A 27432-nucleotide genomic window follows, 5' to 3' on the forward strand; every position below is an offset into this window, starting at 1 on the left:
TCTTCGCCATGTGCCTCTGGAGATGTTGCGATAGTATAGTCTGAGATTGTTGCCGCGATAAAATGATTTGTGTATAACCTTGGTTCAAGTTCTGCCTTATGCGATGAATTATGGGCAGCTCTGGGAACTAGGCTACCAAGAAAAGAGGTGTTTTAATAGCCTTTAACATTTGATTTGGTTACACTACTTAATGTAATGTTTGCTAAGATAAGAACGAATCCTAACAGACCATGGCTATCTATCTTGATCACCAAGTTAACCTAACCTGTTACAACGGACACAAACACACCTATTACATTTACTTGACATATTTCAAACTTTTATGTAGTACTACTATTTTTTTTTAAAGGAATGCACTAGGGAAAGCTCCTACAACGATTCTGTTTTCGAAATAGTAAGAACATAAATTTATGAGAACTTAAACCTGGGTGGCTAGATTATACATTTACTTGTTTAACCAACTAAGCTTGGTTCACTTCTTATCTTTATGTTGTATCATTAAGTACACTTGTCTTGTCTTCATATTAAATCACCTCAAGTTTTTTCTAAAGAAAAAGTATGTAGCCCACATAGTTTTTGTATGTTTCTCCCAAAAGCAATGTGATTTGGATCATGAAACTTTGAATCAATTTCCTAGGGTTTTATTTTGCTCCCACCGAGAGTTGTATTCACTTGAGGGAATAGCACTTTACACCACATGTTGGGGCTAAAGTTGCACAAAACCACAACTTCAGTTTTCTTTTGCGCAAAACACCACTTTTTCATGTAATTCTTTGTAGAGAACACAATAGTACTAATTAGGATGCCTAATAGGCGGAAATCAGCTTCGGGTCGTACGTCCAGATGATCGCACTATCTGGACCGTCCAGATTCCTAGGGATGAACGCACGCCTAGGTATAGCAGCCCCGTATCTCTCTTGGTAAGTGATGTATTCAACTGGTTCGGGCCCACCCCAGGGAAGCGGTCTTGGACCACACACACGACACTGACTAAACGGAACAAGATTTCGGAGCAATTTCCTGTCCCGTGCCGGTAAGTCTTGGACCAGACACAGCTCCCCTTTCCCTCCACTGGATTTCAAGATTCAAAATCTGAATCCCAGGACCTGAACCTGTGACACACAGTCCTCGGCCCACCCCATACAGGCATTGAATGCAATTTTCAGCTTTCTATTTTTTCAATACAACTAAACTGCCTCCATACCCGTACTGAAAATGTCAGAGGCTAGAAATAACCACATACAGGTTCTCAAAACATCCTTTTGAAATCAGACTCGGTTTTTCTTCTCTACCTCTACCAAACATCTAGGGACTTCCTCTATTTTTTGATCAGTACGTGCGTCACGAACATAAAAAATCAAGAGAAACAAACAATATTGGAAAGAATTCGGTCAGGCCGGTAACAGGACATCAGGTCAGACTGGATTACTAACTGACAACCAGCTGCACCCAAGTCTATCGTTAAACATCTTTTACAATAAAAATCCAACTAATATTTAGGATCATCCATGAGTACCAAATGAAAATTTCGTTAACAAACGAGGCAGCTCTTTCACCGAACATCTGGGCATCGATGGGGAAGGGATGGAGGGCATTCTTTCTTGTATGTGAAATCATATCGCCTTCCCGAAAGCAATGCGCCAACTTGTTTTGCGCAAGTCGTCCTACGATGACCAGGCAACCCACACCTCGTGCACTTCGCCACTTTCCGCGGCTGCTTCGGAGCGTCTCCCCGCTGGGGGGCATGTCGTCCTCTTATGCCCGCTACACCTGCAAATTGTGCAGAAACGCGTGCGCTTGCTCAGTCCACCGGCCCCCTCGTAAGGAGCCCTGTCTCTGCTTGTGGTTGGCCTCCCAGCCCCGCGATTTTTTATTGGGGCTCCCAACCCTTGTAGAAGATTCGGCTCCCCAGCTAGAATTAAGCCGTCGTCCAACATCACTCTTTCTGATCCAACTTCATCGGGTTGCTCTGCCGGCCTATCCTCTAACCCAAGCCCATCCCTCATACTATCGAACGGTGCCATTATCAGTAGGTTGCTTTCAAACAAACTGTTAAGCTTCTCGTATGCCTCGGCACTTGCATCACCTAGCCTGACGAGCTCCAGTGCTTTTCTGTACAGCAAAGAATGTCTGCACGTGAAAGATCTGCTAGAGGCGTGGTCGTTCTGGTATACCTCAAGGTGCCCTGGCAGTACATCCCTTGCATCCCTTGTCCACCTCTTCATGATGTGCCGCTTTGGTAATTTCCTCCACCCCCAGGTAGTCCATAACATTTGCAAAAAAAAGGAGTAGTTATACGAAATGGGCGGAAAAAAATTGGACACACACACATGCCCCAAATCATCAAGTACATAATTTCATCTTCCCGACTTTACCTTGATACTATGGCCGCAAACAATTCCCATGAGCTCAAAAAGGCCACATTCACAATCGAAAAATTCACCGCCATCAATAATCTTCACCTGAAATTCGACACGGCTCCATTTCTCTCTCTTGTGGGCTTTCGTGTGCTTTGCCAAGTACAACTGATCTTTCACAACCTCCTCAATGCGGTAAGCCCCCGCCAAGTACAAATTATGCCCAAACTGCTCGAACATGGCTCGGGTGTACACCTTGCTTGCATGTTCCTCTATCGACAAATTGGCATGCAAAACTGCGCTAGCCTGTCACGAAAAGCAGAACAACAGAGGTTTTTAGATCATAGCCTCCATACAGCTCTGCAAAAACAAGTATTCAATGCAAAAATATATCCGCGCAAACGTTTTTCCTGCAATTAGTTTCCACAAATGAAACTAACAAACATTATATCTCACCACTTTTGTTCGCTTTTTCTGGTATCCTTCGTCCTTCTCGCGGTCATGCTGCAGACGCATGTAGTGCCTCACAAACAAGTTCATTGCGCAACCAGGCGGCACAAGCAAGCGTATGAGCGCTGGGCACTCACATCGGCATGATCGTGTGTTCTCACCTTCAGGCTTCCCCTATAAAAAAAAATGCCAACATGTACAACATAAAAATTTAGAGCTCCCCTGAAGTGTTCTTTTTTTTACACAACATGTACTGCGAGTGGTTGGGTTTGCTTACAGAACAGCCGCAGACCATTTCTTGCATTGTCTTCGTCCTCTGCGGGTTCAGCCTGCTTTTTCCATACCTAACGTCGAAACCGTGTTCCCACGAATAGAGGTTGTAGAAATCATATGCTTCGCCGAGCGAATCAAATGTCATGCCCAACGATGGCTCGAGGACATGATCTCCTCGTCTCTCAGGGTAACTTCTTATCATCTTCTCCAGCGTACTAACCCGGTTAGGGCAGGGACTCCGTTCGGTTGCATGTGCACCAACTCGCACCCTACAGGCCATGTGTTCATGGTTTTGTCAGAAAATCTACAGTGCACCCACGATTCTTACTACTCACAAAAAAATTCAAAAAAATTGGTGCACTCAGATTTGGATGGGTTTATGTTTTCACCTACCATCTCACAATGGAACGACCTATTTTTAGTGTTGGTTACTTCTCGCCATGTCTAAACAGGGTTTGATGAAAAGCACAACCAAAATTATGATCATCATCAGAATAAAAAATACTGATAGGGGTTTTTTGGCTGTGGCATGAACTTGAATACCGAGGCATAAACACATGCAGTTCATGAAAACAAAATCAGCTAACAAATTTTCTATCTCTGGCACACCTCACTGAGCAGTCAATTATCACACTAGGAAATCATATGCGGTCAGTACCAAAATCATGATAAGGCAAGGAGGAAACAAAACAGGGGACCTCACCACTTGATCCACCCGGGCGCTTCTGGATTCACCTTCAGAGTAGACTGCTCTGATTCCGACGGGCCAACACCCCCAACACTCTTCCTCTTCCCATTCATGGTGCCCCCTGAATGCATGGACGCAGCCGCTCTCGTTTCTTCCCCGACTTCCCCCGCGCTCTCCTCAAGCTACGCCCCCTGTACATGCATTTGCTTCCGTGCTGCGACGCTGTCTGCTTCGTCGTCTCCGCGGGCATCGTGCGCCGCCGCCACCACGCTGACCGCCCCTTCGTCCTCAACACGCACTCTGTACCCCGGGTCCATGATGCCAGCAAGCTCCGACGAGCCGCCGAAATACAACCTGCACGGAGTCAAATGTATCCGGGGGTTCAGACAGTTTTACTGAAAAGCGCCAGATCCAGAAACCCCAGCCAAATCGGACGAACAACAGGGGCGAATCGACGGACTAACCTTTCGACCTGTCCTAGAGGGAATTCCATGTCGCCGCCCGCCTGCAGCTATCGCCGGCGGTGCTTCGCCAGCGGTGCTTTGCCAGCGCCGCCGCCTCCTAGGCCGCCCAGATCTTACTAGGTGCGCCGTCGCCTCCAGATTTTTTCCAGGCCGGATCCTCGCTAGCTGCGCAGCCTGCTGCTAATCATATCGGATGAGGTGGAGAAAATCTTGGACCGGCAGTACAAGATTTCATCATATTTCCACTTCGGGCGGCTCAAGAATTACCCCGTCAACTAGCCAACGGAGGATCGCCTGCCCATCAATAAATGCCCCTACGTACACCGGAACAGTGCGAGCTCGAACTGCGTATTCACCATTTTCTCCCCACGGCCGACCAGTCCTAATTCCTCACCGCGCCAATCGCGAGGCACACATGGACGGACCAGATAGTATGATCATCTGGTCGTACGAGCCAAATCGCCGCCTCCGCCTAATAGGCCATTAACAAATTAGAGCCCACCTCTAAGTCACGCTCAGCCTCTACTCAATGCGACCGACCCGTCTGTGCTCCCACCTGCCCAGTAAAATGCCAGAAAAGACCAGTGTAAATGCCAAAAGTACAGTGGCGACACGCTGGCTAGGCGACACGTGGAGGTTGCCGCCGTTAGCCGTGGCGGCACGTTGGGCAGCCCGTGTTGCCGTTAACAGTGTCGTCAGGTGGTAGGCCCTGCCGCTATAGCCGACGGCGGCAAGCTGATGTGGCAGGGTGCCACCACCAGCTATGGCGGCATGCTACGATGATGCAGGCAACAGCTGGCTGCACTGACTCCCAGGCTGACTGCTGCCGCCAATTTATATGATTTTTTTATCTCCCGCAAACCCCAACAAGGATGTCATGTCCTATTGTTCCCTTCTACGGAGATAAGAGCCTCAATCGTCATTCTCTTGCCACTCACCTCACTCAATCGAAGCATAAAAATCATAATAAATAAATAAATAAGTTTAAATGCTCAAAATTTATTACATAAGTTTATTGTCCACATATTCAATGACAAAGTATTATTCAAAAAAATGTAAAACGATACAAATGCTCTAGGCATTTTTTTTCTTTGGGATTTCCTTCATTGCTTCCGCACCGCTTGCCAGCGTCTCGATGATGGTGGCCCGCGTCGACAGCGCTCCCAAATCGCCGGTCCTGGGGTGGCGGCGGAGCGGTGGGAGATGTGTGCGAGGGGGGTGTGTTTTGGGATGTAGACAGGCGGGCCAGGGGAGGACGCGAGCGGCCAGCGATAGGAGTCCGCGGCCACTCAAACGCGGTCTAGATTTGGGACGACTTTGGGTCATCCCGGACGGCGCGGCCATCCATTTTAGGGATGGGTCCACGCGCTGGGCCGGGTTTTTGTCCGGTTCGACCAATCCGTACGCGCGAGCGCGGGATGGGTCGCCGCGTTGGAGATGCCCTTAGGCTCTCTAATTAGTACTATTGTACTGTTCTCTGCCAACAATTGTATGAAAAAGTGGTGTTCTGTGCAAAACAAAATGGAAGTTGTGGTTTTGTGCAACTTTTGCACCAACATGTGGTGTGAACTGCTATTCCCTCTATTCACTTCCATCGTCATTAATACAAAAATAAAACAAGGCGCTTGAGAAAAATTGCAGTAAAAACCACGTATACACGAATTCACTACAATTCAATGCACTTTCTTAATTTTAGACAACGCTAGCACGCCGGCGATCACAATGTAGGGCCAGAAGAGCGACATCGACGTGACGAGAACCGCCCGTGGCAGCCTCCACCATGCCCGAACTCCAAGCCTCTTGAGCAGCATCAGCTCAACATTGCCCACCATCAAGAAGACCCAAACGGCATCGACTAGCCCGAGAGCGGTGATCGCGCAAGACGCAATGGCTGTCGCGCGCGCCACCGGGGAAAGCACCACGTACAGCCCGAACACGAAGGCTGCGCCGAGGCTCCTCGCCGAGCCGGCCATGAGAGTCACCGAGATGACGAAGGAGATCATGCGGGTGCGTATGTCCACGGAGGTGACCCCCGCGTACATGAGGCTTGTGATGGATAGGCCGGCGCAGATGAAGGCCAGCGTGTTGGCGATAATGAAGACGTCGAAGGCATAGTGCCCGGCAAGTGTCGGTGTGCCTCCCTTCTTGTGATCGTCGGCTCGGTAGCCGCCGGGCAGGGCAAAGGCTGCCGTGAACGCGACCGTCGCAATCAGAACGGAAGCGATGCCGATGGTCTGCGTGGACTCGGTGATCTTCTTTGCTTCGTTTTCTTTGTCTAGCTTAGCAATGTGTTTCTTATGGAAGTGATCACATCTGAAAGTGCCGTTCTTAGCGCCTGCATCCTGTAGTAACTTATGTATCATAATACTTGGGTTCTGCAGAAATTATAAGAGAACATGATGTCAGTGGCAACGTAACCATCAGCATAGTCGAAAGAATTAAGGAGCATATACTGTACAAGCATGAACCTAGTTAGTACTCCTTTCATCCCATATATAATTCTCATGGTGGTTTTAATTTAATTCAAACTAAACCCACAACAAAACTTATATATAACGAAGGGAATACGACTAATGCTTTTTTTTTTTTGATCGTAGAATACGACTAATGCTTACCAATCCGTAATGCACCCCTGCGGGTATCATGGTCCATGAAAGATCAAGCGGCGTTTGGCCATTGTTGTTTCTCAGATTCAGCATGACCTTTCGGTTTTTCATGAGAGGGTTGAAGATCCAAAGGTTCCCCATCTTGACCGCAAGGTGAAGCGCGGTGTTGCCGTCCTTGTCCTGCATGTTCATCACTGACGACGCAAATTTCCGGCTCTGCAGCTTGGAAGCATACGTCACCACGGACTGGCTCTCCTCGAGGACGGCCACATGGAGGAAGGTTCTGCCGTTGGCGTCGCGTAGCTCGGCGCTGTCCTCGCGGTCCTTGAGCAAGACAGAGACGGCCTTCACTTTGTTCGCAAACGCCGCCACGTGTATGGGGAACGATCCGTCGATGTCAGCCTGATAAGCAGCGGAATGATCGGCGGTAAGCAGTAGGCTGATCACCTCGTGCTCCCCCCATGATGCCGCGAAGTGAAGAGGTGTGCTTCTACTAGATCGGTCTGCTTGTTTGATGAGATCCTTGTTCCATTCCAATAGCATTTTTGTTGTCTCTGCAGTTGCTAGATCTCAGTGAAATTATGTAGCTAAGAGTTACAATAACTTCAGACTGTAAGCTTTAAAATTTGGAATACAAATATATGGAAATTTAAGTATAATTATTACATATTAAAACAATATAAGTTTAAGATCCAAGAAGGATAATGAATATTTAAATTTGTACAAACAAATATAAAAAAAATAAAAGAATCTGAAGATGGATTTTTGGGCCCTTAAGTACTACATAGAGACAGCGCCGAGACAGAGTTATAAACAGGAGAATACACAGACCGGATACAGCACAGCCGCAGTCAAAAACTAAAAATATGGAGGAACCAAAAATACAGCATGCTGGTACACAGATTCGTGTGTCATATCGGATATATAGTGGTTTACTGGTTTTTGAATGATGAAGTGTGTAGTGGCAACTAGTTTCACTCTGGTTATTTGAATGGTCCTCTTATTCAGGTGCATGCAAGGAATTGGAAAAGATTGTAGACTCACCTTTGCCCTTGAGAGCAGCTACATGTAAGGCATTTCGGCCGTCCGGTCCAGAGTAGGACAGCGCTTCGTCCTTCTCATGCAGCTGCCGCGCAATGTCGTCGTGTTCCAGCGAGACGGCTAGGTACAAGGGCGAGGTGCCATCGGCCGGCTGAACGCGAGCAAGCTGCGGGTCCTCCGACATGAGCCGGTCGACCATGTCCTTGTTGCCCAGACGGACCGCCTCGTGCAGCACCGTCTCTCCCTGCTCGTTCTGCATCCTTAGCATCGTCTTCACCTTCTCGTCGCCATCATCGATTCCCCTCGCGAGAGCCACAAGGTGGGTGACCATTTTGCCGCACCCGGCGCGGGTGGCGCAATGCAGAGGCGTGTCGCCGTTGCTGTTCCGGGATTGGAGGAGGTGGCCGGCCTTGCCGTGGATCACCGTGGCGCTCCTCAGGAATTCGTCGCCGTCCCCCCTCGAGGCCACCACGTGGAGGACGGAGTCCCGCGCCGCGGTGGCTGCCTCGGCGGGGGTTACCGCCGTCGAGGCCTCGACCTGGACGTCGACAGGTTCGTCGACGTGGATGACGACCTCGCGTGCCGCCGCGTCGTCTTGCTTGCTTAGGAGAATCTCTAGCCGGGCCCAATCGCCTCGCCCCGCTGCCGCGAGAAGTTCATGGTGCGGCTCGAAGGCCTCATACAGGTTGGGAGTCTGCTTTGTGTTCTCTGGAGCCATACTGGCATTGCCGGATCTCAGCTCTCAGACGAATATATATGTCCGACTGTATTCGGACGTACTAGGCGGCCTGATAAAGAGGCTGCTCGCCTGACTCAAAGTATAAGGAGAGAATTCTCGTTAATTATTCCCGCCTTGAGAAAACAATGGAGAGATGCGATTCGTAATGGTGAGAACTGAGAAGTGAGAACCAGTACGTAGGAGCGGGTCCGCCTAGTAGGGAATATGATTCAGACAGCAAGCGGCAGCAAAAGTGTCAGTCAGTCTCGATGTAGAGTACCTTTCTTCAGCTGCCCCGCTTGTTTGCCTCATGGAACACGCCATCATGCATTCTCCATACTTACTTGATATACAAGTGGTTAAGGTTAAGGAGAGCATATGTGTAGTACACACCATCCCAAAAAGACCAAAACTAAACAAAAGTTTACGTCACAGAAGGCCAACCCAAGTGAGCTGGCCCGTATTCGCAATGTGCTCGATTTGGTGGCCTAACATGGCAACTCTTGGATACATCATTTGCAGGTCGCAACGAGGACACGCCTGGGAGGCAACGACGGCCGCCGGCCATGGAGCGTGGCGAGGTTGTCGAGGATGAGGATGTCGCCCTTGCGCCACCGGAACTGGATGCTCTCCTCCTCAATGATCTGCTCGCACCGCTGCACAAAGCTCGCCGGGATCTCGGACCCGTCAGCCGCCGTGGCCGAGCTCAGCTCCTTGCCGTGCATCCCGACCACCGTGTTGAACCACATCCTCCGGCCCTTGCGTCCTGGGAAGACGCGCGTCAGCGGACGGGGACCCAGGATCGTCTTCACGCCGCCGTCCAGGAGCCACTCAACGTCCATCCCTAGTGCCTTTGCCCTGCAACCATACACCCTTATGAATTATTTTATTTTATTTTGTTTTTGATAGTATACTATTATATTCGACATATATACATAATAATTGAATATGTCTTATATGCACATGTAATTGTTTATAAAAATAAATAAATAAATAGAGTTGCTGCTGCAAGAACCCAAATCTGGTACTCAAATGATCGCTTTTAGAGCACTTTTTTGTTTTGTTATTTCTGCCCTGTGCATAAAATGTGTCTTTTCTTCACAAAAAATTTCATACTAATATTTATTTGTTTACTTAATTTTTTTTGCAAGTTTAATGTTCGCAATGGGAGCATATGCTCCTAGGAGCTAGGAGGCAAAAACGCTGCTCTCAATATCTGGGATTTATTGAAAACATAAAATCATGTTATATAAATTTTAAATCCATCATGTGACAACAAGTTCAACTATAACTTTCTTAGTTGCTCCTGGCCCGCAATTACCTATTCTTACACTAAAAAAATGAATGAATTGCATAATGAAAGCAAGTCTGATTTTCCAAGTGGCTCATTGTGCATGGTTTGACCTAGGAATCTACTAAATTTTTTCTTAGAAGAATTCAAGGCTTCAAGAGGATTAATTCTTCTCGAATGGAGGATATAATTTGATGCTCGCATCGAGGATGTGTGTGAATTGGAGTGGTTCACGAATATGTTGTTTAGCCATCATGGATGGTGGTCAGGGCTCCGAGTTGAGATCCCCCACCCTAGTTTTTTTTTTCACTACATCTTTCTTTAGACCGTTCTTACGATGACGATATGGGTGTGTTGGCTTTGTGCATCTTAGACTCTTAGTATGTAGAAGCAGCGGTTAAAATCTTGCTTGTGTGGTTGTATAATCTTCTTGTGAAATAATATTGATGAAAGGTTAATTCCAATACAGAAACAAATGTGGAAAACCTGATAGATAAACATGTGAGTACTGAGTATAAGGATTTCCTCACCATGAATCCAATAATTGTTTGGCCGATAGAAGGTTTAGATAAATAAAATATCACATAAATAACTAAATCGAGCCTGGAGGTTTGTTTAGTTAGACAATAGAAAATAAAATATTGTGAAACCCTGAATTTCAATACAATTGAACTATCAAGACCATGTCCGCCCTCTCTCCAAGAATCATTTAGATTTTGTTGGCGTGCAGGATATGCACCTTTTTTCTATGGGTAGCATTGTGTCTATCGACATAGTCGACAATTTAGAATGAATGGAGAAACCAAAATATAAAATATAAGAAAATCTGTAAAACCTAAATGGGAAAGAATGAAGGAACTTTATTAATGATATAATCTAGGGTATTTCAAAAAAAAATTGAGAAATTATCAATAATGGGAAAGAATCATAAATTGGGGGAAAGAAAATAATCAAAGATCAAGAAATCAATATATCATTCAAACATACAAGGAAAAATATTTTTTTTATATAGGTATATATATTTTAAAAAATAAATAGCCATGTGAAATAATTATTTATAACTATTTATCTTAATTTTAAAATATTTATACAAATTAAATTCACCCCAATTTTTTGTGATAATAATCATGCCTTACAGATTTTTCTGTTTATTTTCAACGTATTTTTTTATTTTTTATATTCTATTAGAATTTTGATATTTTACTTAATTATGAAAAATAAATCTTATTTTCTCAAAGAAAGCTTACCAATATTTTGACATGCTAAATCATCGCTAGTTTCCACCCTAGACTATATTAAAGTATGAATTAGACATATTATAGTCGTCACTGGATAAGGAGGAGTGGTTTAAGAATTATTTGACCTACGGCAAATCGATTTGTACTAAACATTCATACTTATTTATTGCTTCATCATGATATAGTCTTAGCGAGTACAATTTATTATTTTTGACACAGTTAACCATATAACAAAGTTAAAATTTTATTTTATATATATAGTTAAAATAACCTACATTTGGATTATTGAAAGTAAATTTTGTAACATTATTTCCTTCATAGATTATCCATTGGAATTTGCGTAAGCTATATAATATTATACAAATTTTTGGCAGAGATCTCTAAACATATGGTTTTGAAATATCATAATATTGGTTTAGCACATGGTTACATGTAAGCATATATATAGAAACTTCAAGAGATAAATTGAATTAATGGTAAGATTTCTTGCAGGTTTTTTTGGTAAAATTTATCTTGTGATGTGTAATGGGATTCTGTTGTAAGTTAAACAATTTTTTATGCTAGCTCTATACTTGGTACTGAAATAGCATCCATCATTGTAATCACCTACTACTATTTAAATACCATGTATTCTTATATTTTTTCATGTACGGTTTCATTATTTCATATGTTCGCCTGCAACGTGCCTTGTATCGTCTAGCGCAAAGAAGGGCTACTAAAAGTTTATGCATGGAATTGATCAAGAAAATCTAACTAAGAAGGATTTTAGTACAACTTGCACATCTATTAGATCGACACTAGCAACCTAACTAAACCCGGTACCACCGATAGTACCAAAAGCTACTAATCTAGGATAATCACCTCTTGCAAACTTTTTAGTATCTTAGTATGATAGATATTAGTACATTTTGATGCACCCTCCTTCTATCGGTGATCGGGGCCGCCTGGACCTATTTGACCAGCCTATGGGCTGGTCCTAGGGACAATAAGAACAATTTTGATAGTTTCATCATGGGAACATAAATGTTTTTGCTATTTATTCATAACCATTGAATTTGCATCGTGATTCGTCCATCTAGTGAGGTGCTGGTGTGGGTGCAAATTTTAAAAACTAGTCGTGGATGGGGTTGAAAGTGAAACTTTTTCAACGTTACAACTAGAATTTTTAGTGGTCAATGGGTTATAATGAAGTACTTTTATGCTGCCAATGGGTTGTAAATTTTAAGTGAGAATTTACACAACAAACTATTATTCACACTATTTTTTTAAATACAGAAAAAATCGTCAAAAATCACCTTACTGAGAATCAAGACAATCTTCGACTGAGAATTAGCCACCTCCAATTAAAAACTACATTTGCTAGTTTTTAACTAGGTAAAAACTAAGTTCATGCTTAGTCAAGTCCTACATCATTTGATTGCATCATGATTCGTGCACGTAAGTTGCAACTTAGTTTTTTCAGCTGCAAATAGAGTTGCAATGAAGATTTTTCCAAATGCAAGTGGAGATGCAATGGAGCTAAAAAAATATGTTCGAGGCCGTTAGTTGTGCATGATTTATGCTAGTAATGAGTTGCAACTAAAATTTGATAACATCATCTGATTAAGAATGAAGATAGTTCTAAACCAACTGAGAAAAATACGAAATTGGGTAGGAAGCCACAAAGCTGATCGTGTTAGAGCATCTCCAACAGGCGCTGTAAAACGCGCGCGCGGCAAAATACCTGCCAGTTTGGCGCGCGCGAGCGCTCGCGCGAAGCTCCAGCAGACGCGGGAAAAAGGCGCGCGCGGTAAATTTTTTGCCGCGCCCGCGCGTTTGCGCCATCCCACGCGGGAAATTTGCCGCGTGCGCTGCCGCGCGCGCTATATAGACGACACGCGCCAACCGCCTTCCGCGTGTCTCTCCGCCTCTTTCCCCACCGCTCTCTGTCTCCGCGCCACGCGCCACCGCTCTACCTCCGCCGCCCGTCCGCCTCCGCCTCCGCCTCCGGCGACATGCCTCCGCGGCGCCGCTCCGCCTCCGGCTACCGCGGCGTCCGCGCGCGGCCGAGCGGCCGCTTCGACGCCGAGATTCGCTCCGGCGAGGAGCGGATCCGGCTCGGCACCTTCGACACCGCGCATGAGGCGGCGCGAGCCTACGACGCCGTCGCGTGGCGCTCGGCCGCCCCCGCCGCCGCATGAACTTCGACGACGTCCGGACGCGCGAGCGAGCGGAGATGCCGGCGCCGCCGTCGCCGATAGTCACGCGCGAAGAGCAGCGCCGCCATCGGGAGCCGGAGCAGCCGCCTCCTCATCGCCGAGCGCGACGAGGCGATGCGCGTCGAGTGGGCGCGGCGCTTCCCGAGGACGTCGCCGCCACGGAGGCCTTCTACGCGCGTAGGAGGAGGAGAAGGCGGCGATGAAAGCGGCGAAGAAGGCGAGCCGCGAGAAGCGCCGCGCCGAGTCCGCGGCGAGGAAGAAGGCGAGGGCCGAGGCGGCGGCGAAGAGGAAGGAGGAAAAGAAGAAAGGCGCAGGGCCGTCGACCGTCGTCCTCTCGTCCTCCTCCTCCGACTTCCACTCGGACGTCGACGTCCACGCCGGTGTCGGAGACGACTCGCGAGCAGCTCCGACTACGACCGGGAGTCCGACGAGTAGTCGGACGAGTAGTACTAGTATTTTCTATGTCGCATTTGTATCGTCGCACTTTAATATATTCGTATTTCGTTCAAATTTCATAGTTTGTTTGATGAATTTTAAAAAAAAACGGCCGCGCGCGTCGCAAAATAGCGCCTCGGCGGAGGTGCGTTTTCCGCACACCAACGCGCGCTGCAAAATGCAGCCTCTGCCGGGGGCAAATTCGCTATACCGCGCGCGAACGGTATACAGCGCGCCCAATCGCCGGTATAGCGCGCGAGAATTTGCAGCGCCTGTTGGAGATGCTCTTATACCTCTTCTCTGCTTCAGCCTTGTCTGACGTGGCGAAAGCGTCCTCCCATCCTCTGCCTCTCATGGACCCCGTGTTGTTGTTGCTCGGGGCCGTGAACGTGTACCGCAGCCCCTTGACAACAAGCTCCTCCACCATCTCCGGGAACTCCTCCATCGCCCGCTCAGTCACCCGGAAGCTCGGCACGAACGGCGTCTCCCCGCCCTCAGGCGGCGGCACCTCGCAGAATAGTATCACCTTCTCCGGGAACTCCTTGATCTGCGTACCAAATGATCCAAACAAGAGACACCAATACATGAACACTGGAGGCGAGAGGCATACATCGACTCTTTGCTGATAGGGAAAAGTGTGATGAGACTCACCAGCACCATCTCGTGGTGGAAGTAGACGCTCTGCTCGAGGGGCCCCTCGTTGGCGGTCCAGACGCGGCCGTGGACGTGTGTGCGCGGCGCGGGGCCGACGTACCGGATGTCCGGCCAACCGAGCGCCTCCACGGCGGCGTCGAACTCCGCTGCGTCGCGGACGCCGAAGCCGCGCAGCAGCACGGCGCTGTTGGCGACCACCTTGCCCTCCAGCCACTCCCTCTCGGCCTGCAGAGCGGCCACGAGCGCCTCGTGCCCGGTGCCGCCTTCCATTGCCGGGGTCAGGACCAGCGGCACCTGCTCGCCGTCTATGGTCTTCTGCCCGTCACACTCGCCGACGACGAAGAAATCGCCGGGCGGCGAGGTGGGTACGTCGTTGGCGGTGAGTATCGCGTTGTTGATGGCTACTTTGGCTTCTAGCAGCTGCCTGTTGGCCATCAGTGCAGCCATGAGAGCTTCGTGGTCACCGCTGCCTTCCATGGTGTGATTGCTTCCTACAGTATTTCTGCCTGGTGTAGCTAGATTGCTGCGTATTTGCAGATTGGGAACTTGAAGGAGCAATGCTGGAGCTTGGTGCTACTTATAGACGTCAAGTCGTCAACACTGAGCTTGGACTTGGTTCGGTAGTTTATGGAGTTCCAAATGTAACACAACCGCGGTCTAGAGGTCACTGTCAAAAGAAAGATTACAAAGATGAGGTCGCAAGAAGGGTAGTTGTAAACAAAGCTATTATCACGTCTTCTGCGGTGAGGTGGAAGCTTTGAAACGAACATTCTTCCTATCAGTAGTCCAAATCCATATTAGTTTTTCCACTGACAGTCAATTACGAGGGCACCAAAAATGATAATAATATCTCTGTGACAGGCTACTCTTGGCCGCTAGTTTTCTGTTTATGACCTTGGTTTTTACTCGGAAATGGTTCAGGCCGGCCTTTTGGCCCGCCGTAGATTCTATAAAGAAAAATCATAGGACTCTGTCGATTAGCCTAAAAGAAAGACAATTGGAGACAAAACGAAGGTTCCGTGGAAAGCTAGAGAATGGTTCCCCAAGATCCTTTTGTGTCCTGGTAGGAGTACTTCCCTAGAGACTACTACGTAATGAGCAAGGTTCAGTAATCTTAACAAACACGATCAGATTTCAGGTGCTACGTCAATTTTTAAGTGGGCATACACCCAGATGTTGTCTCGTGTCACGATGACAGCGCCTTTCAGACGAGTATTTGGATGAGATTAGTCAGATAACCCCACATGGACTGATCGAGCAGGTAATGACCAGTGACGGTTTGACACCGCACATGACTCATTTTTTCGATAAAAGGAATATATTAATATGGAAGGATACCAATTACATCCAGACTCTGCAACAACACAATGCCCTAAAACATTACGGATGCACACAACGAAAAATGAGAAAAAGAAAACTAAAAAATAAAAGTTCCGCTACTGCATCACATTCCTAGCAACAGTAATACAACCACCACCAAGACGACACCTGAAAATCAGACTCTTCAAAAGCGACGCTTTCAAGAAGAGAACAGTGCACCAGCGTCATCGTCGCCCGATCAAAGATCTTAGGTTGTTACCCTGAAGATAGTCTTCGCTCTCAAAACAATGCCTTCAACAAGGAAATTGCCAGGCACAACCAGTTAAGGTCAGACATTGGGTTTTCACCCTGAAAGGTAAGACCCCGAACTTCACATGTGCTGCCGGCCCCACTTCCATACCACTGCTGCGAAGTCCGGAATACCAAGCAAGCCCCTCAACAGTGCAAAAACTTGAACATCGATTAACTAGTCCTCCAATCCGGCCTTCATGATATTCTCTTCTTCTGACTTCACCATGGATCGGCTGTCACTTGGTGTCAACACAGAAAAGAGCTTCGCGTCGCTTCCTCCATACCAAACGGTCGGAATAAAAGCATGGGTGCGCATGACCAAGTACCACCGATCCAGCAAACTCTAGGCAATAAAAGCACTGTTACGCTTGCCGATGACGCCTTCCGAAACTCAACACACATGCCAGATCGCGAGTCCAGGCCTCCGGTAGGTCTTCCTCTTCACCAAGAGAGGCCCTAGGACCGCCACCTTTATTCAGGTCGGACCCCCACGCCAGCGAGCATCTCGGACTGGCCATAGCTACCACCGGAGACACCAAGCAGATCGCCGTAATCTGGAGACACCGCACATGACTCATAGAGTCCTATAATTAATTCGTAAACGCATGCATCAATTATTTACAGACGGGGCGCCATAATGGTGGCGGCGCCTTGGCTGGCAAAGAAAGCGAGGGTGAGAGCATCTCCAACAAGCGCACTAAAATTTGGCGCGCTATATGTCACTGAGACCGCGCTGTAAACGTTTACCGCGCATTGCGCTGAATTTCCCCCCGCCGTATGCTCTATTATGTAGCGCGTGCTCGGGTGCTAAAAAATTTCCTCCGACGGGCGCTCCATTATGCAGCGCGCAACGCGATGCAAACAACAATCACACACAACTATGCATCAAAGAAGATCAAACAAGCTTTATAAATCTACAAATAAAATATACCATACAAATACAACAAGTACATCAAATTTGTACACCAAATACAACAAGTTTACAGATCAACATACAACAATACAACATAGTTTGGAGACAATACAACATATAGTTTTCAAACAAATACAACAAGTATGCAACTATTGTTGTCCATGCCAATTCCACTATTCTTCCATGAGATCTTTTTGGAGCTCATCATGTGTGTCATTGGAGCGAATGACATGGTAGGAGGCAATGAACCGGGCAATCCTATGTGCGGACCTCCTCACTTGCACGGGAACCCCCATCAACTCGTAGTGGGTATGATCCACATCTTTCCCACGATCATCCTCTATAATCATGTTATGCATGATGACCGAAGCGGTCATGATATACCAAAGGCACTCTTGGTCCCAAAATCTAGCCGGCCCCCTCACAATGGTAAATTGAGCTTGCAAAATATCAAATGTTCTCTCTACATCTTTCCTAGCCGCCGCTTGTTCATTGTGAAATTGGGTTTGCTTCTTACCTCGTGGTTGAATAACCGGCTTCACAAATATTTGCCACCTTGGATATATGTCATCGGCGAGGAAGTATCCATAGTTGTACTTGCGGCCATTTTCTTCAAACTCCACCAATGGACCTTCCCGCATTGCAAGTCTTGTCATTAGTGGTGACCGTTGAAGAATATTGATGTCATTGCAAGACCCGGGCATTCCAAAAAATGCATGCCATATCCAAGTCTTATGATCGGCGACCACTTCAAGGACTATATTTGCATCCTTCTTGTACCCTTTGAATTGTCCATGCCATGCCGCTGGATAATTCTTCCAACTCCAATGCATACAATCAATGGAGCCAACCATACCTGGAAATCCCAGCTCGGCGTTGAACTCCAAAAGTCTTGTTGTGTCTTAAGCATTGGGGGCTCTCAAGTATGTGGATCCGAAAATATTCACAATTGCCATGACAAAGCGCTTCACACACAAGATAGAAGTGCTCTCTCCCATGGCCAAATGATTATCAATTAGATCCGCCGGTATACCATATGCCAACATACGCAAGGCGGCGGTCACCTTCTGATATGTGCTATGACCAAGTTCTCCGGCGACATTTCTCCTTTGCTCAAAGAATCGATCATACTTGGTCACCTTCATTGCGATGTGCTTCAACAAGTCGATGCTCATCCGAAAACGCCGCCGAAAATAGCTTTCGGGAAATATCGGATTCTCATTGAAATACGACCGCATCAACTTCTCATTCCCTTCAATCCTTTCTCTCCACAACTTCTGTCTATTTAACACCGATCCACCTATTTTTGGCTTCTTGATGGCGCGGTATGCTAATAGTAATGATATGTTCTCTTCTTCCTCTTGGTCATACTCGTCATCCGATGAATGTATGATGAACTCTACAATACATATGAAATGACTTCACTACAACTATCTAGTAGCAAAAAAATCGACAGAATGATGGCGGCCCGCCGGCGGAGGCGCATACCTTGCGAGCAAATCGGCGGGCATCTTGGTTGCGCCATGTTGACAGTAGGCTCGACGACGACGACATGGCGACAGCGGCGCGAGGTATGGAGAGGAGAAGGCACGGTCGAGGCGGGGAGAAGCGCTGGCCTTGTGCCCGTCGATGGCGACGGCGCCCGGTCGGTACAGCACGGTCGAGTGGCCGGTACTGTCGGCAGGAGGCGCAGGTGAGGCGGATCTACGGCGCGGCGGCGAGCAACAGCGGGGTCGGCAACGGAATCGACCGGCGGTGGCGGAGTTTTGCAGCGGCGGCGCGGTGGGAAAATGGAGGGCACGGGCGCCGGGGGGAGGGGGAATTTTCAACCGTTTGGGTATTCGCGTGTGTCCGCAGCGATGTCGCGCGCTGTTGCCGACATGTCACATTTGGCGCTCGGGATAGTGCAAAGAACCGCACGCCCTAAAAAATTTGCAGCGCCGCGCCGTATGCAGCGCCTGCTGGAGGGACGGTTTCGCACTCCGGCGCTGCAAAATGGCAGTTTATATAGCGCGCGGCCTATATAGCGCTCCTGTTGGAGATGCTCTAAGGATGGTGGCCTCATGTTTCTCATCTTCGCGCGCAGAGGTGGAGTAGATGGGGCGTGCATGGCTTGGCGCGGCGCTTGGCATGGTGGCAGGATGTGGTGGTCGAGTGGCGGTCTAGGGTGGCGATGCACGACGACGCGAGCGGCGGCAGTCTGGGCCGTGGGCCGAAGGGCTGCAGCTTATGCGCCCCCGAAATGAATGTCACTACCTTTTGTTCGTCATATTCTCCGCCAAAGTAGCGTTCATCGTCGTGCAGGCGTGGCAGCCAAGGTCGCCCTTAATCTGCTGACTTTTCCAGGTGGGTCAGGTGGCTGGTGATGGCCGGTTGCACGGGGGCTCGGTCTGAAGAAATACGGCGGTCCTAGGGTTCCTCTTGCGCCAAAACGAATATCTACTTGATGCATGTCCTCCTTGATCTGGCCAGAGTATCGAGTTTCGGGAGACTCCACCGGCTAACTCCATAGTGCGTCTTATGCGTGGAGATTGCTGGATTGGATGGTATTCGATCGCGTGCAACCATTTTTATTGCCGTTTTGTTTCAGAGTGAGCGATGCCAAGCTGTGCTGTCAGTTGCCATCATGGAACATGTGTTTAGTTTCATGGTGAAGTGAGTCACGGAGAATGTATGGAAGGTGAGATCTGAGAACTCGTAATGGTGGTTCGAGTCCTGGTTTCAATGAGATTTTTGCTTGTTGATTCATGAAATGGAGCATTGGCATCGGCAAGCGAGGGCAATAATACATGACAAATTTAGAGTCTAAAACTTGCAGGGTGAAAACCAAAGACCTGACCTTAATTGGTTGTGTTTAGCAGTGGTCTCGTTGAAGGTATTGTTTTGTGAGCATGGATTTTCTTCTGGGTAAAAACCTATGGGCTATGTAGGACAATGATGACGCTTGTGTACTAATTTTTTTTACAGACATCGCTTTTCAAGATGATGAATTTCTGGTGCTGCCTTGGTGATATCCGCTGCCTTGATTTGTGAGCGAGATTTTTTCTGTAATTGTTCTTTTTTCAGTTGTATGCATCCATGTTGCCATTAAGGCACTAACTGAATATAATTAATATATTTATGGTATTAATATCTTAACCTTTGTCGAAAAAGCAAGCAGCCAATCGAGCGGTGTGCTTGCTAAGCTACCCAAACCAACGAACAATAGACTCATGCGATGGGAATGGTGGGCCAACATATATGCAGCCAGCCGAGGAGCAACGGGCCAGAGCGAGGCCCATAAAGGACCGACTGTTGGAGTAGTTAATCTGGTATCTCCATTTCAGTTGAATCGGTTAAACAGAACCCATTAGTTTTGTATCGTATTCTTATATGGTTTTCCCGTGCGATTTCTGACATCTTGTGCTAAGTTCTGTATCTGTATCAGTTCAATTGGTTAAATTTCGAGTACATAGAGCGCTTCAAAGTTAGTAGAGCAATTTATCAGTGTGGCAAACTCACTTGATTTATATACAACTTACAAAACTGAACTTCATAGGCGCACAATGTGCACTGTCACTGTACAATTAATTTAGGCATTGTGCTCTCATAGATTAATGCTATGCTAGTATTCACATATATGCAATACAATTACAAGGACCTATCCCTACTGTAACTTCATTGCTAGCGGCTTTGACCAACCTTGGATATGTCTTCCTTGGTCACTTATCTCTTCTGGAAATTGAATAGCTTGATCGATAGCCCGAAGAGGAAAGCAAAGAGAACGGCAAATGAGACGACCACCACAGCAACTACCCACAGGAAGTCATGGTGGAACCCAAAATAGCTTTCTACAAACTCGGACACCTGCACGCCGTTACTTTCGAATTTTGCTGTTACGTCTCCAAACTGTGAAGTGACCAGACCGTTGAGTGTCCATGCAATAAGGCTGAGCCAGTAGTACCATCTCCACCATATCGGAATTCTCTGTTGAGAAAAGTAGCCAGTTTACAGGATATAAGGAAAAGAAGGAGCGAAGGTTTGGTACTGGTTCTAGTTTTTCTCTATAGAAGTAGAAGTATAAGAAGTTAGACACTGAGAACAAATGGCAAACTTACAGTTCTTGGTGTAATAAATCCCGAGAAAAGGTTCCAAAGAGCATAGAATGCCGTGGAAACAACAGAGGCAACGTTATAGTTCGGAGTCAGGCCCACCGACATCATTCCGTAAAATGTGAAGTAAGCTAGAGTGAAGTACATGAAGAACAGGTACCAAAAGAACTTGGCAGCTGTCCACTCGAAGCCAATCATAGCATATACTATCACGCCATATATCAATGATTGAACAAAGATGTATGGAAGTTCAATTGCAACCTGAAAGGGAAACTAGATGTTAGTGGTCATATAGTTTTACGATTGCTTTCCACTTACTTGGGTAATTGGTTTAACTATCAGTAGTGTCTGTAAAAGTTATCTTAAATCTTTTTATCAAGCCTCATATGTACATACTTGCACCTATTTAGGATGCTTTAGCTGAAAATGCCATGCCTTTTGATCGTTGGACTCGTTAGTCTTGTTTATAGTAATACCTAAAGATGAAAATTAATGCAATGAAAATCTACCTGTCCCAATGCATATGGCAGAGGTGAGTACATGTGGGCCGCTCTTTCCCTGTAAAAGACTGTGCGCTCAACAGCCACAACTGGCTGAACTGAGGCCGAGTTCTGCACCCCCATGAACAAAACTGAGGCATACATGGAACCCATGGCATTGAACAAGTCTTGTTGACTGTGCCTGCAAGAGTAAAATGTTTCTGGTGAATTAGAAAGGTGGCAACCGTAGGTAGTCTCCTTAACAAATATCACATATACAATTTTGTATGCTTTCTTTTATTATATATTATATTACCTTTTTCTTCCAATTCCCCAGAACATTGTTCCAAACAATAGCGCAATTAGTGTAGTATAGAAGAATTTGACTGCAGTATATGGAGGATTTCTCCAGTATGACAGACTTTGCTTCCACAGGCAAGCAGAACATTGTGTGAGGAAGGTTTGTGAGTACTCCGTTGGGAAGGATAAGTCGTTTGAACCTTCAGGAGGTGTACTTAGCTCCTTTATTAAACTTTTATTCCTCCTGAAATGCAACAAAAACAACAATATTCGTGCACATTTTAGATATTTGAAACTTCAGTTGCGGAAGAACAAATTGACATACTAGTATTATCACATGCTTTTACAATGGGCCACCTATAATGCATATTTGCTGTTCTTCTGTAGTTTAGAGATCTGCCCTCTTAATTAATAGTTTAAACATACTGAAGAAAATACTAATTGTGAAGTTGCATATGTTAATAGTTCTTCACCATTTCATTGGATTTTGTTATTAAACTATGAAGTAATGCAACCAGAAACCTACCGATATAGTTCAGAATTCCTGTATACTTGACTGAAGCTAATCCCCGTTGTGTACTTGGCACGGGCCAACTGGAGATTCAATTAAAATCAATGTTGACGGCGCTATTAATGGCCAAGACATTGTGGCAGGGAGTGGGGGAGTGGCGAGAGATTTATCACGAAGATTCAGGGGAGTGTGGTGTAAAGCTTACCTTGGAATTGTTGATCCTCTTATCTCTGAAGCTCTGGCGTTGCATGACGCGGTAGTGTTTGCTCGAGCACGCTCTTTCAGTCACATCTGGGTTGAGACTGATTGCTCGGAACTCGTTAGACTATGGGAAAATAAAAGGACCAATCGTTCGGTGATTGCTCCTATTCTCGAAGAAGTTAGTATTTTAAGTCTAGATCTTCAGGCTTTTTCTATTTCTTTTGCTCGTCGTTCAGCCAACAAATCTGCTCATGAGTGTGCACGCTATGCTTGTTTGCACAACATTTCAGAGGAGTGGTCTGGAGCGAGCCCAGTTTTCCTTCAAAACAGCCTTCGAGCTGACTGTAATGGTGCTACTGTGATTTAATAAAGTCGATGTGTTCTCCAAAAAAAAACCAACGAACAAAAGAAAAAGCATCAATTCTCATATGCGATGGGAATGGTGGGCCAAAATATATGCAGCAAGTGGAGGAGCAACGGGCCAGAGTGAGGCCCATGAAGAACCGACTGCTGGGGCGATTGGTCGCCCGATCAGGAGGGGAAAAAGTGAATGATTGCTCCTCTCATGCGAGTATCAGACACACCAGCAGCTAGTTTAGCACCGAATGTCCCAGTAACCAAAAAGACATCTCGGTGCAACCACCGAGTACACCAACTACAAACATCCAGCGCGCTCTCTTGTCTCTGCCACACAACACACAACACACACACAAGTACGCAGACATGTCTAGATCCTCCCGGATCACCGTCCTCCTCGCCGTGATCACCGTGCTGGCCACCACGGTGCAGGCGGACTCGCCGGTCTGCGCGTACCCGTGCCTCCCTTCACCAAACTCCGGCGGCGTCATCAACAGCTACCCGCCACCGCCACCAGCAGCAACCGATGGTGGCGCCGGCGGCGGCTTCGGCGGCAGCTACCCACCGCCACCGCCCGGGGGCTTCCCGCTATCCCCGCCTGGTGTCATGCCGGGTTTCCTCCCGCCGCCGTACAGCGCCGTCCCGGCCGGGCCAGCTCCACCGCCGCCGAACCCGGTCCTGCCGTGGTTCCCGTGGTACTACCAGCACGACAACCCGATCACTGGGTCCACCACGTCGGCGTCCCCGCCACCGGCCGTGCACCGGAGGACGACGTGCATGGTTGCCCCGCTGCTCCATCTTTGTCTGGTGATTCTTCTTCGGGCGTCGTAGAGTACTTGTCGGCAGGAGAGTCTGTTGATTAATTTAAGTTTCTCATGCCGATCGAACTTGCTCTTGTTAATTGCGCAGATGCTGTTTTTTGGGTTCTTTTTATGTACGAGCTTGTACAAAAGCTTACCACTATCGTCCATAGATTATACACTGTTCTCGAGTATATATATGCAGATCGACTACGCATGATGTAAATTTCTGAGGTAACTATTGTAGTTTTTATACATGGATAATGTCCTATTGATCTTTTTTTTTCCTATTGATCTTGATGATTAGCTTCGTGATGTTCTCTGGCTCACTTCGTGCTTATAATCTTTGTTAAACTATGTCGCGCATTTTCTGCTTTTGTTACTGTACACTTTCCCCAGTGATCGATAACTGAAACACTGGAGCATTGGAGACGATCTGGACCCCTATTGAGGTACGAAAACGGCTTTTCCTTGCCCTCGCCATTCAGCAAATCCATCGTCGACAGGTTACTGAGGTCTCGTGCCAGCTTCTATCAATTAGTGCGTTTGTTCAGATGTCAAAATCTGCACATTCAAGCCTGTAGCAACTAGCAACCAATCAGCTGCTAATTTCCTTTACGGGGCCACAAAAAGCTACAGCCATTCTGCGGTGTCTTTGCATATGCTCGATTTTCTGAAATGATTTTCGAACTGAACTCCGCATGATTGCAAGCCATGGATGGACTTTATTTTATTTCGATTTGAATTTTGCAAGCCATGGATGGACTGATCTCTTCTGCTCCTCGAGGCCCCTGAACTCTGGATGACCCCTTTCACGTATGTGGAGTGCTCTACACGCCGTAATTGTTGATTGCGGTCGGCTGGTAATTAAGATAGCAAGACAGACGTGTGATTGTGTTGATGATTTGAGTACGTCATGGCGTAGAAGATGAGAAGAAGAAGAACGTCGAACACGTTGCCCTTCTGGATGCTGCTTGTTACGTCAGGAGCGCTACCTAGATAGCCAGCGGTGCTGGACAGTTCCTAGCTAAACGATCATGCACATACAGCTAGCTAATCGTGACGTTCGGCTTGCTTGTCTTTGGCTTCTCTTGGGTTCGCTCCTACATAGGCACTCGATCGGTTTGGAAAAAACTTGAAGAGTGAAAGTTTTTAAGTTGCTCACAAAGGAGACAAGGAAAGCGAGTTTGCACATGCTCATAACTAGGGCTAGTCGTGACCAATGATGACTCACGTCGTTCTTCTCCCAACACATCCTTTTTATTTGGCAAATTATATTGAGCAAACTGAGAACTTTAGTCATGGAACGAACTAGCCTTAGAGTTTGTAGCGTACGGTGGATCGCAATGGCCCCTTCTCATGTGTGAACTAGAGGAAACTCTCCTGAACCCGTGCTGCTGCCACCGGGCCACCCCGGGCGGCCACCAGCCGCCAGCCCTCAACCCCGCCGGGCCGCGCCATCGCTAGGCAAAGTCCCTACAGTGCGGCGGCGGATCTCGGCGGGCTTCCCAAGATCTCAGGTGGTGGCGGACCCACTCTGATCTCTGGCGGTGTTGGCTGTCGGTTAGCATCGGTGGCGGATCCGCGGGTGGCAGGGCTGGCAGGAGCCGGCGGTTGGTGCGCTTGATCTGGGGCATTGTCTGCGATCGGCGTTCTTCTCCCAACCCTGATGCCTTCTGTCACATCAGTTGATGACGTCGCGCGGAAACCCTCGGGTGGCCGTGGATGGCCAATTGTGTGGGGTCTCGGCCTGAATAAAGGCGTCGGTCCTAGGATCCCTCTCACGCCATGATAGAGAATTCCTTGTTGCCTTCCTTTATCGATCTGGCCAAAGTGTGTCGAGTTCTGGAAGGCTTCACCGGTAAACTCCAATGGACGACATGCTGGAGATTGCTAGATCGGATGGTATACGGTCGCACGCAACCATGTTTTTTTCTGACCATTTAGTTTCAGAGTGAGCAATGTGAAGCTCTATGGTCTATTGCCATCCTGGGATATCTCTTTAACTCCATGGTGAAGTCAGTCGTGGAGAATGGCATGGAAGCCAAGATCTGAGGACTGGTAATGCTTGATGGTGCTCCGGTGATGGCGCCAGACAATCTTGCTGGCGGTTGTTGTTGAAGCGGTTGGGAAACCCCAAGAGAAAGGTGTGATGAGCACAGCAGCAAGTTTCCCCTCGGTATGAAACCAAGGTTTAATCGATCAGTAGGAGAAAGACATGACTTCTGAAGGTGTTGCTAGCTGACTAGTGGCAGGACGCACTACCGGCGTCAGCAACAACGTGGAACCTGCACACAACACAACCAAACTACTTTGCCCCAACTTACAGTGAGGTTGTCAATATCACCAGTTTGCTGAACACAAAGGATTAGATGTATCGAGTGGATAGAGATATTTGTAGTAATTAAAAGAGAACAGGGCTTTGCAGTAAGTAAAAGAGCATAATTGCAGTGGTCGAATTTATCAGTGTAAAGGAAAGGACCGGGGTCCACAATTCACTAGATGTGTCTCTCCATAAAGATAAATAGCATGCTTGGTGAACAAATTATAGCTGGGCAATTGACAGACTACCGGGGTCCACAATTCACTAGATGTGTCTCTCCATAATAATCCACCTTCCGGTTATCATCCGAACCCCTTCCAGTATTAAGTTGCAAGCAACAGATTATCGCATTAAGCAATGTATGTAAAGTAAACAACATAATTACCCTTGGATAAAATATTGTCGTTTTCTCCCTAGTAGCAACATCACATCTACAATCTTAGAAGTTATTGTCACTCTTCCAGAAAACTAGAGGCATGAACCTACTATCGAGCATAAATATCCCCTCCTGGAGTCACAAGCATCTACTTGGCCAGAGTATCTACTAGCAACGGAGAGCATGCAAGATCACAAATAACATATGACATGAATATAAAATTGACCTCAACATAGTATACAATATTCATTGGATCCCAGCAAACACAACATGTAGCATTACATAAGGATGATCTTGATCATGTAGGGCAGCTCACAAGATCTATACATGAGGCACAAATTGGAGAAGACAACCATCTAGCTACTGATATAGACCCATAGTCCAGGGATGTTGTAATATCCCAGATTTAGAGACGATCGAGGGGTAGATTTTAGAAAGGGATGTGCATTGCATAGTAAATTCTGGGGAAATTTCGCGCTTTTAAACAAAAACTACATCGAAGGGGGACAAGTTTCTCTCTTGACACCTTACAGGGTTAGGGTTTCGAGAGTGCGACAAACTTGCGACTCACTTCACTAGTTTAGGGTTTTGAGAAGAGAGGGGAGAGTTTGCATTATAACTTAAGTTGCATGATTAAATTCAAACTTAAGTTGAATTTGAATTTCAAATTCAAACATCAAATGAACATCTCATAAATTCAATTGTGAGGAAATTCATCAAGTAAATTATAAATAATAAAGAATATAAACATTCCAATTATTTAGTAAAGCTCATTAGGGAAACTTTGAGCTTTATTAATAATCACACAAGATACATTGTCATTACAATATTCATAAGAGAAAAGAAATGAATAATACAACATATTACAAGAATTGCTCAAATAAGAAAAAGAAGATTACAAATAATGACCTATCCTAAATTACAAGTCTAGTTTCATATAGATGATTGAATTCGATGATCTTCATCTTCACTTGATTACACTCTTGATTCCCCGCACAACTCAAAACAAAAACAGAATTAAGCCAAGTGGCAAAGCCACTGGCAGCAAAAGAAATGG

At 46.8% G+C, this 27432-nt stretch overlaps 4 protein-coding genes and 1 long non-coding RNA gene across 5 annotated transcripts; 1 reads left to right on the forward strand and 4 right to left on the reverse strand.

Annotated features, from left to right (window-relative positions):
• Nucleotides 1-1400: 1400 nt before the first annotated feature.
• Nucleotides 1401-2953, reverse strand: LOC124657859. Its single transcript, XM_047196340.1, has 2 exons — nucleotides 2814-2953; nucleotides 1401-2663 (listed from the first exon to the last, which is right to left on the reverse strand). The coding sequence occupies exons 1-2, from the start codon at nucleotides 2895-2897 to the stop codon at nucleotides 2358-2360; spliced, it is 390 nt and encodes a 129-aa protein (XP_047052296.1). The 5' UTR covers nucleotides 2898-2953; the 3' UTR covers nucleotides 1401-2357.
• A 138-nt stretch (nucleotides 2954-3091) lies between these two features.
• On the reverse strand, nucleotides 3092-4305 carry LOC124651991. Its single transcript, XR_006987542.1, has 3 exons — nucleotides 4233-4305; nucleotides 3816-4122; nucleotides 3092-3349 (listed from the first exon to the last, which is right to left on the reverse strand). It is a non-coding gene; the product is annotated as an uncharacterized LOC124651991 (long non-coding RNA).
• A 4804-nt stretch (nucleotides 4306-9109) lies between these two features.
• On the reverse strand, nucleotides 9110-14936 carry LOC124652110 (clavaminate synthase-like protein At3g21360). Its single transcript, XM_047191135.1, has 3 exons — nucleotides 14411-14936; nucleotides 14053-14306; nucleotides 9110-9455 (listed from the first exon to the last, which is right to left on the reverse strand). Exons 1-3 carry the CDS (start codon nucleotides 14888-14890, stop codon nucleotides 9110-9112), a joined length of 1080 nt encoding a protein of 359 aa, XP_047047091.1. The 5' UTR covers nucleotides 14891-14936.
• A 5488-nt stretch (nucleotides 14937-20424) lies between these two features.
• On the reverse strand, nucleotides 20425-22568 carry LOC124656684 (ABC transporter G family member 53-like). The gene is made up of 6 exons (XM_047195388.1): nucleotides 22524-22568; nucleotides 22334-22401; nucleotides 21824-22051; nucleotides 21538-21709; nucleotides 21035-21289; nucleotides 20425-20903 (listed from the first exon to the last, which is right to left on the reverse strand). Exons 1-6 carry the CDS (start codon nucleotides 22566-22568, stop codon nucleotides 20643-20645), a joined length of 1029 nt encoding a protein of 342 aa, XP_047051344.1. The 3' UTR covers nucleotides 20425-20642.
• Nucleotides 22569-23242: 674 nt separating this feature from the next.
• Nucleotides 23243-23955, forward strand: LOC124651737 (wiskott-Aldrich syndrome protein homolog). The gene has a single exon (XM_047190774.1). The coding sequence runs from the start codon at nucleotides 23243-23245 to the stop codon at nucleotides 23705-23707; it is 465 nt and encodes a 154-aa protein (XP_047046730.1). The 3' UTR covers nucleotides 23708-23955.
• The last annotated feature ends 3477 nt before the right edge of the window (nucleotides 23956-27432 follow it).

The sequence above is a fragment of the Lolium rigidum genome, chromosome 5 (assembly GCF_022539505.1).
Source record: "Lolium rigidum isolate FL_2022 chromosome 5, APGP_CSIRO_Lrig_0.1, whole genome shotgun sequence".
Taxonomy (NCBI): Eukaryota; Viridiplantae; Streptophyta; class Magnoliopsida; order Poales; family Poaceae; genus Lolium; species Lolium rigidum.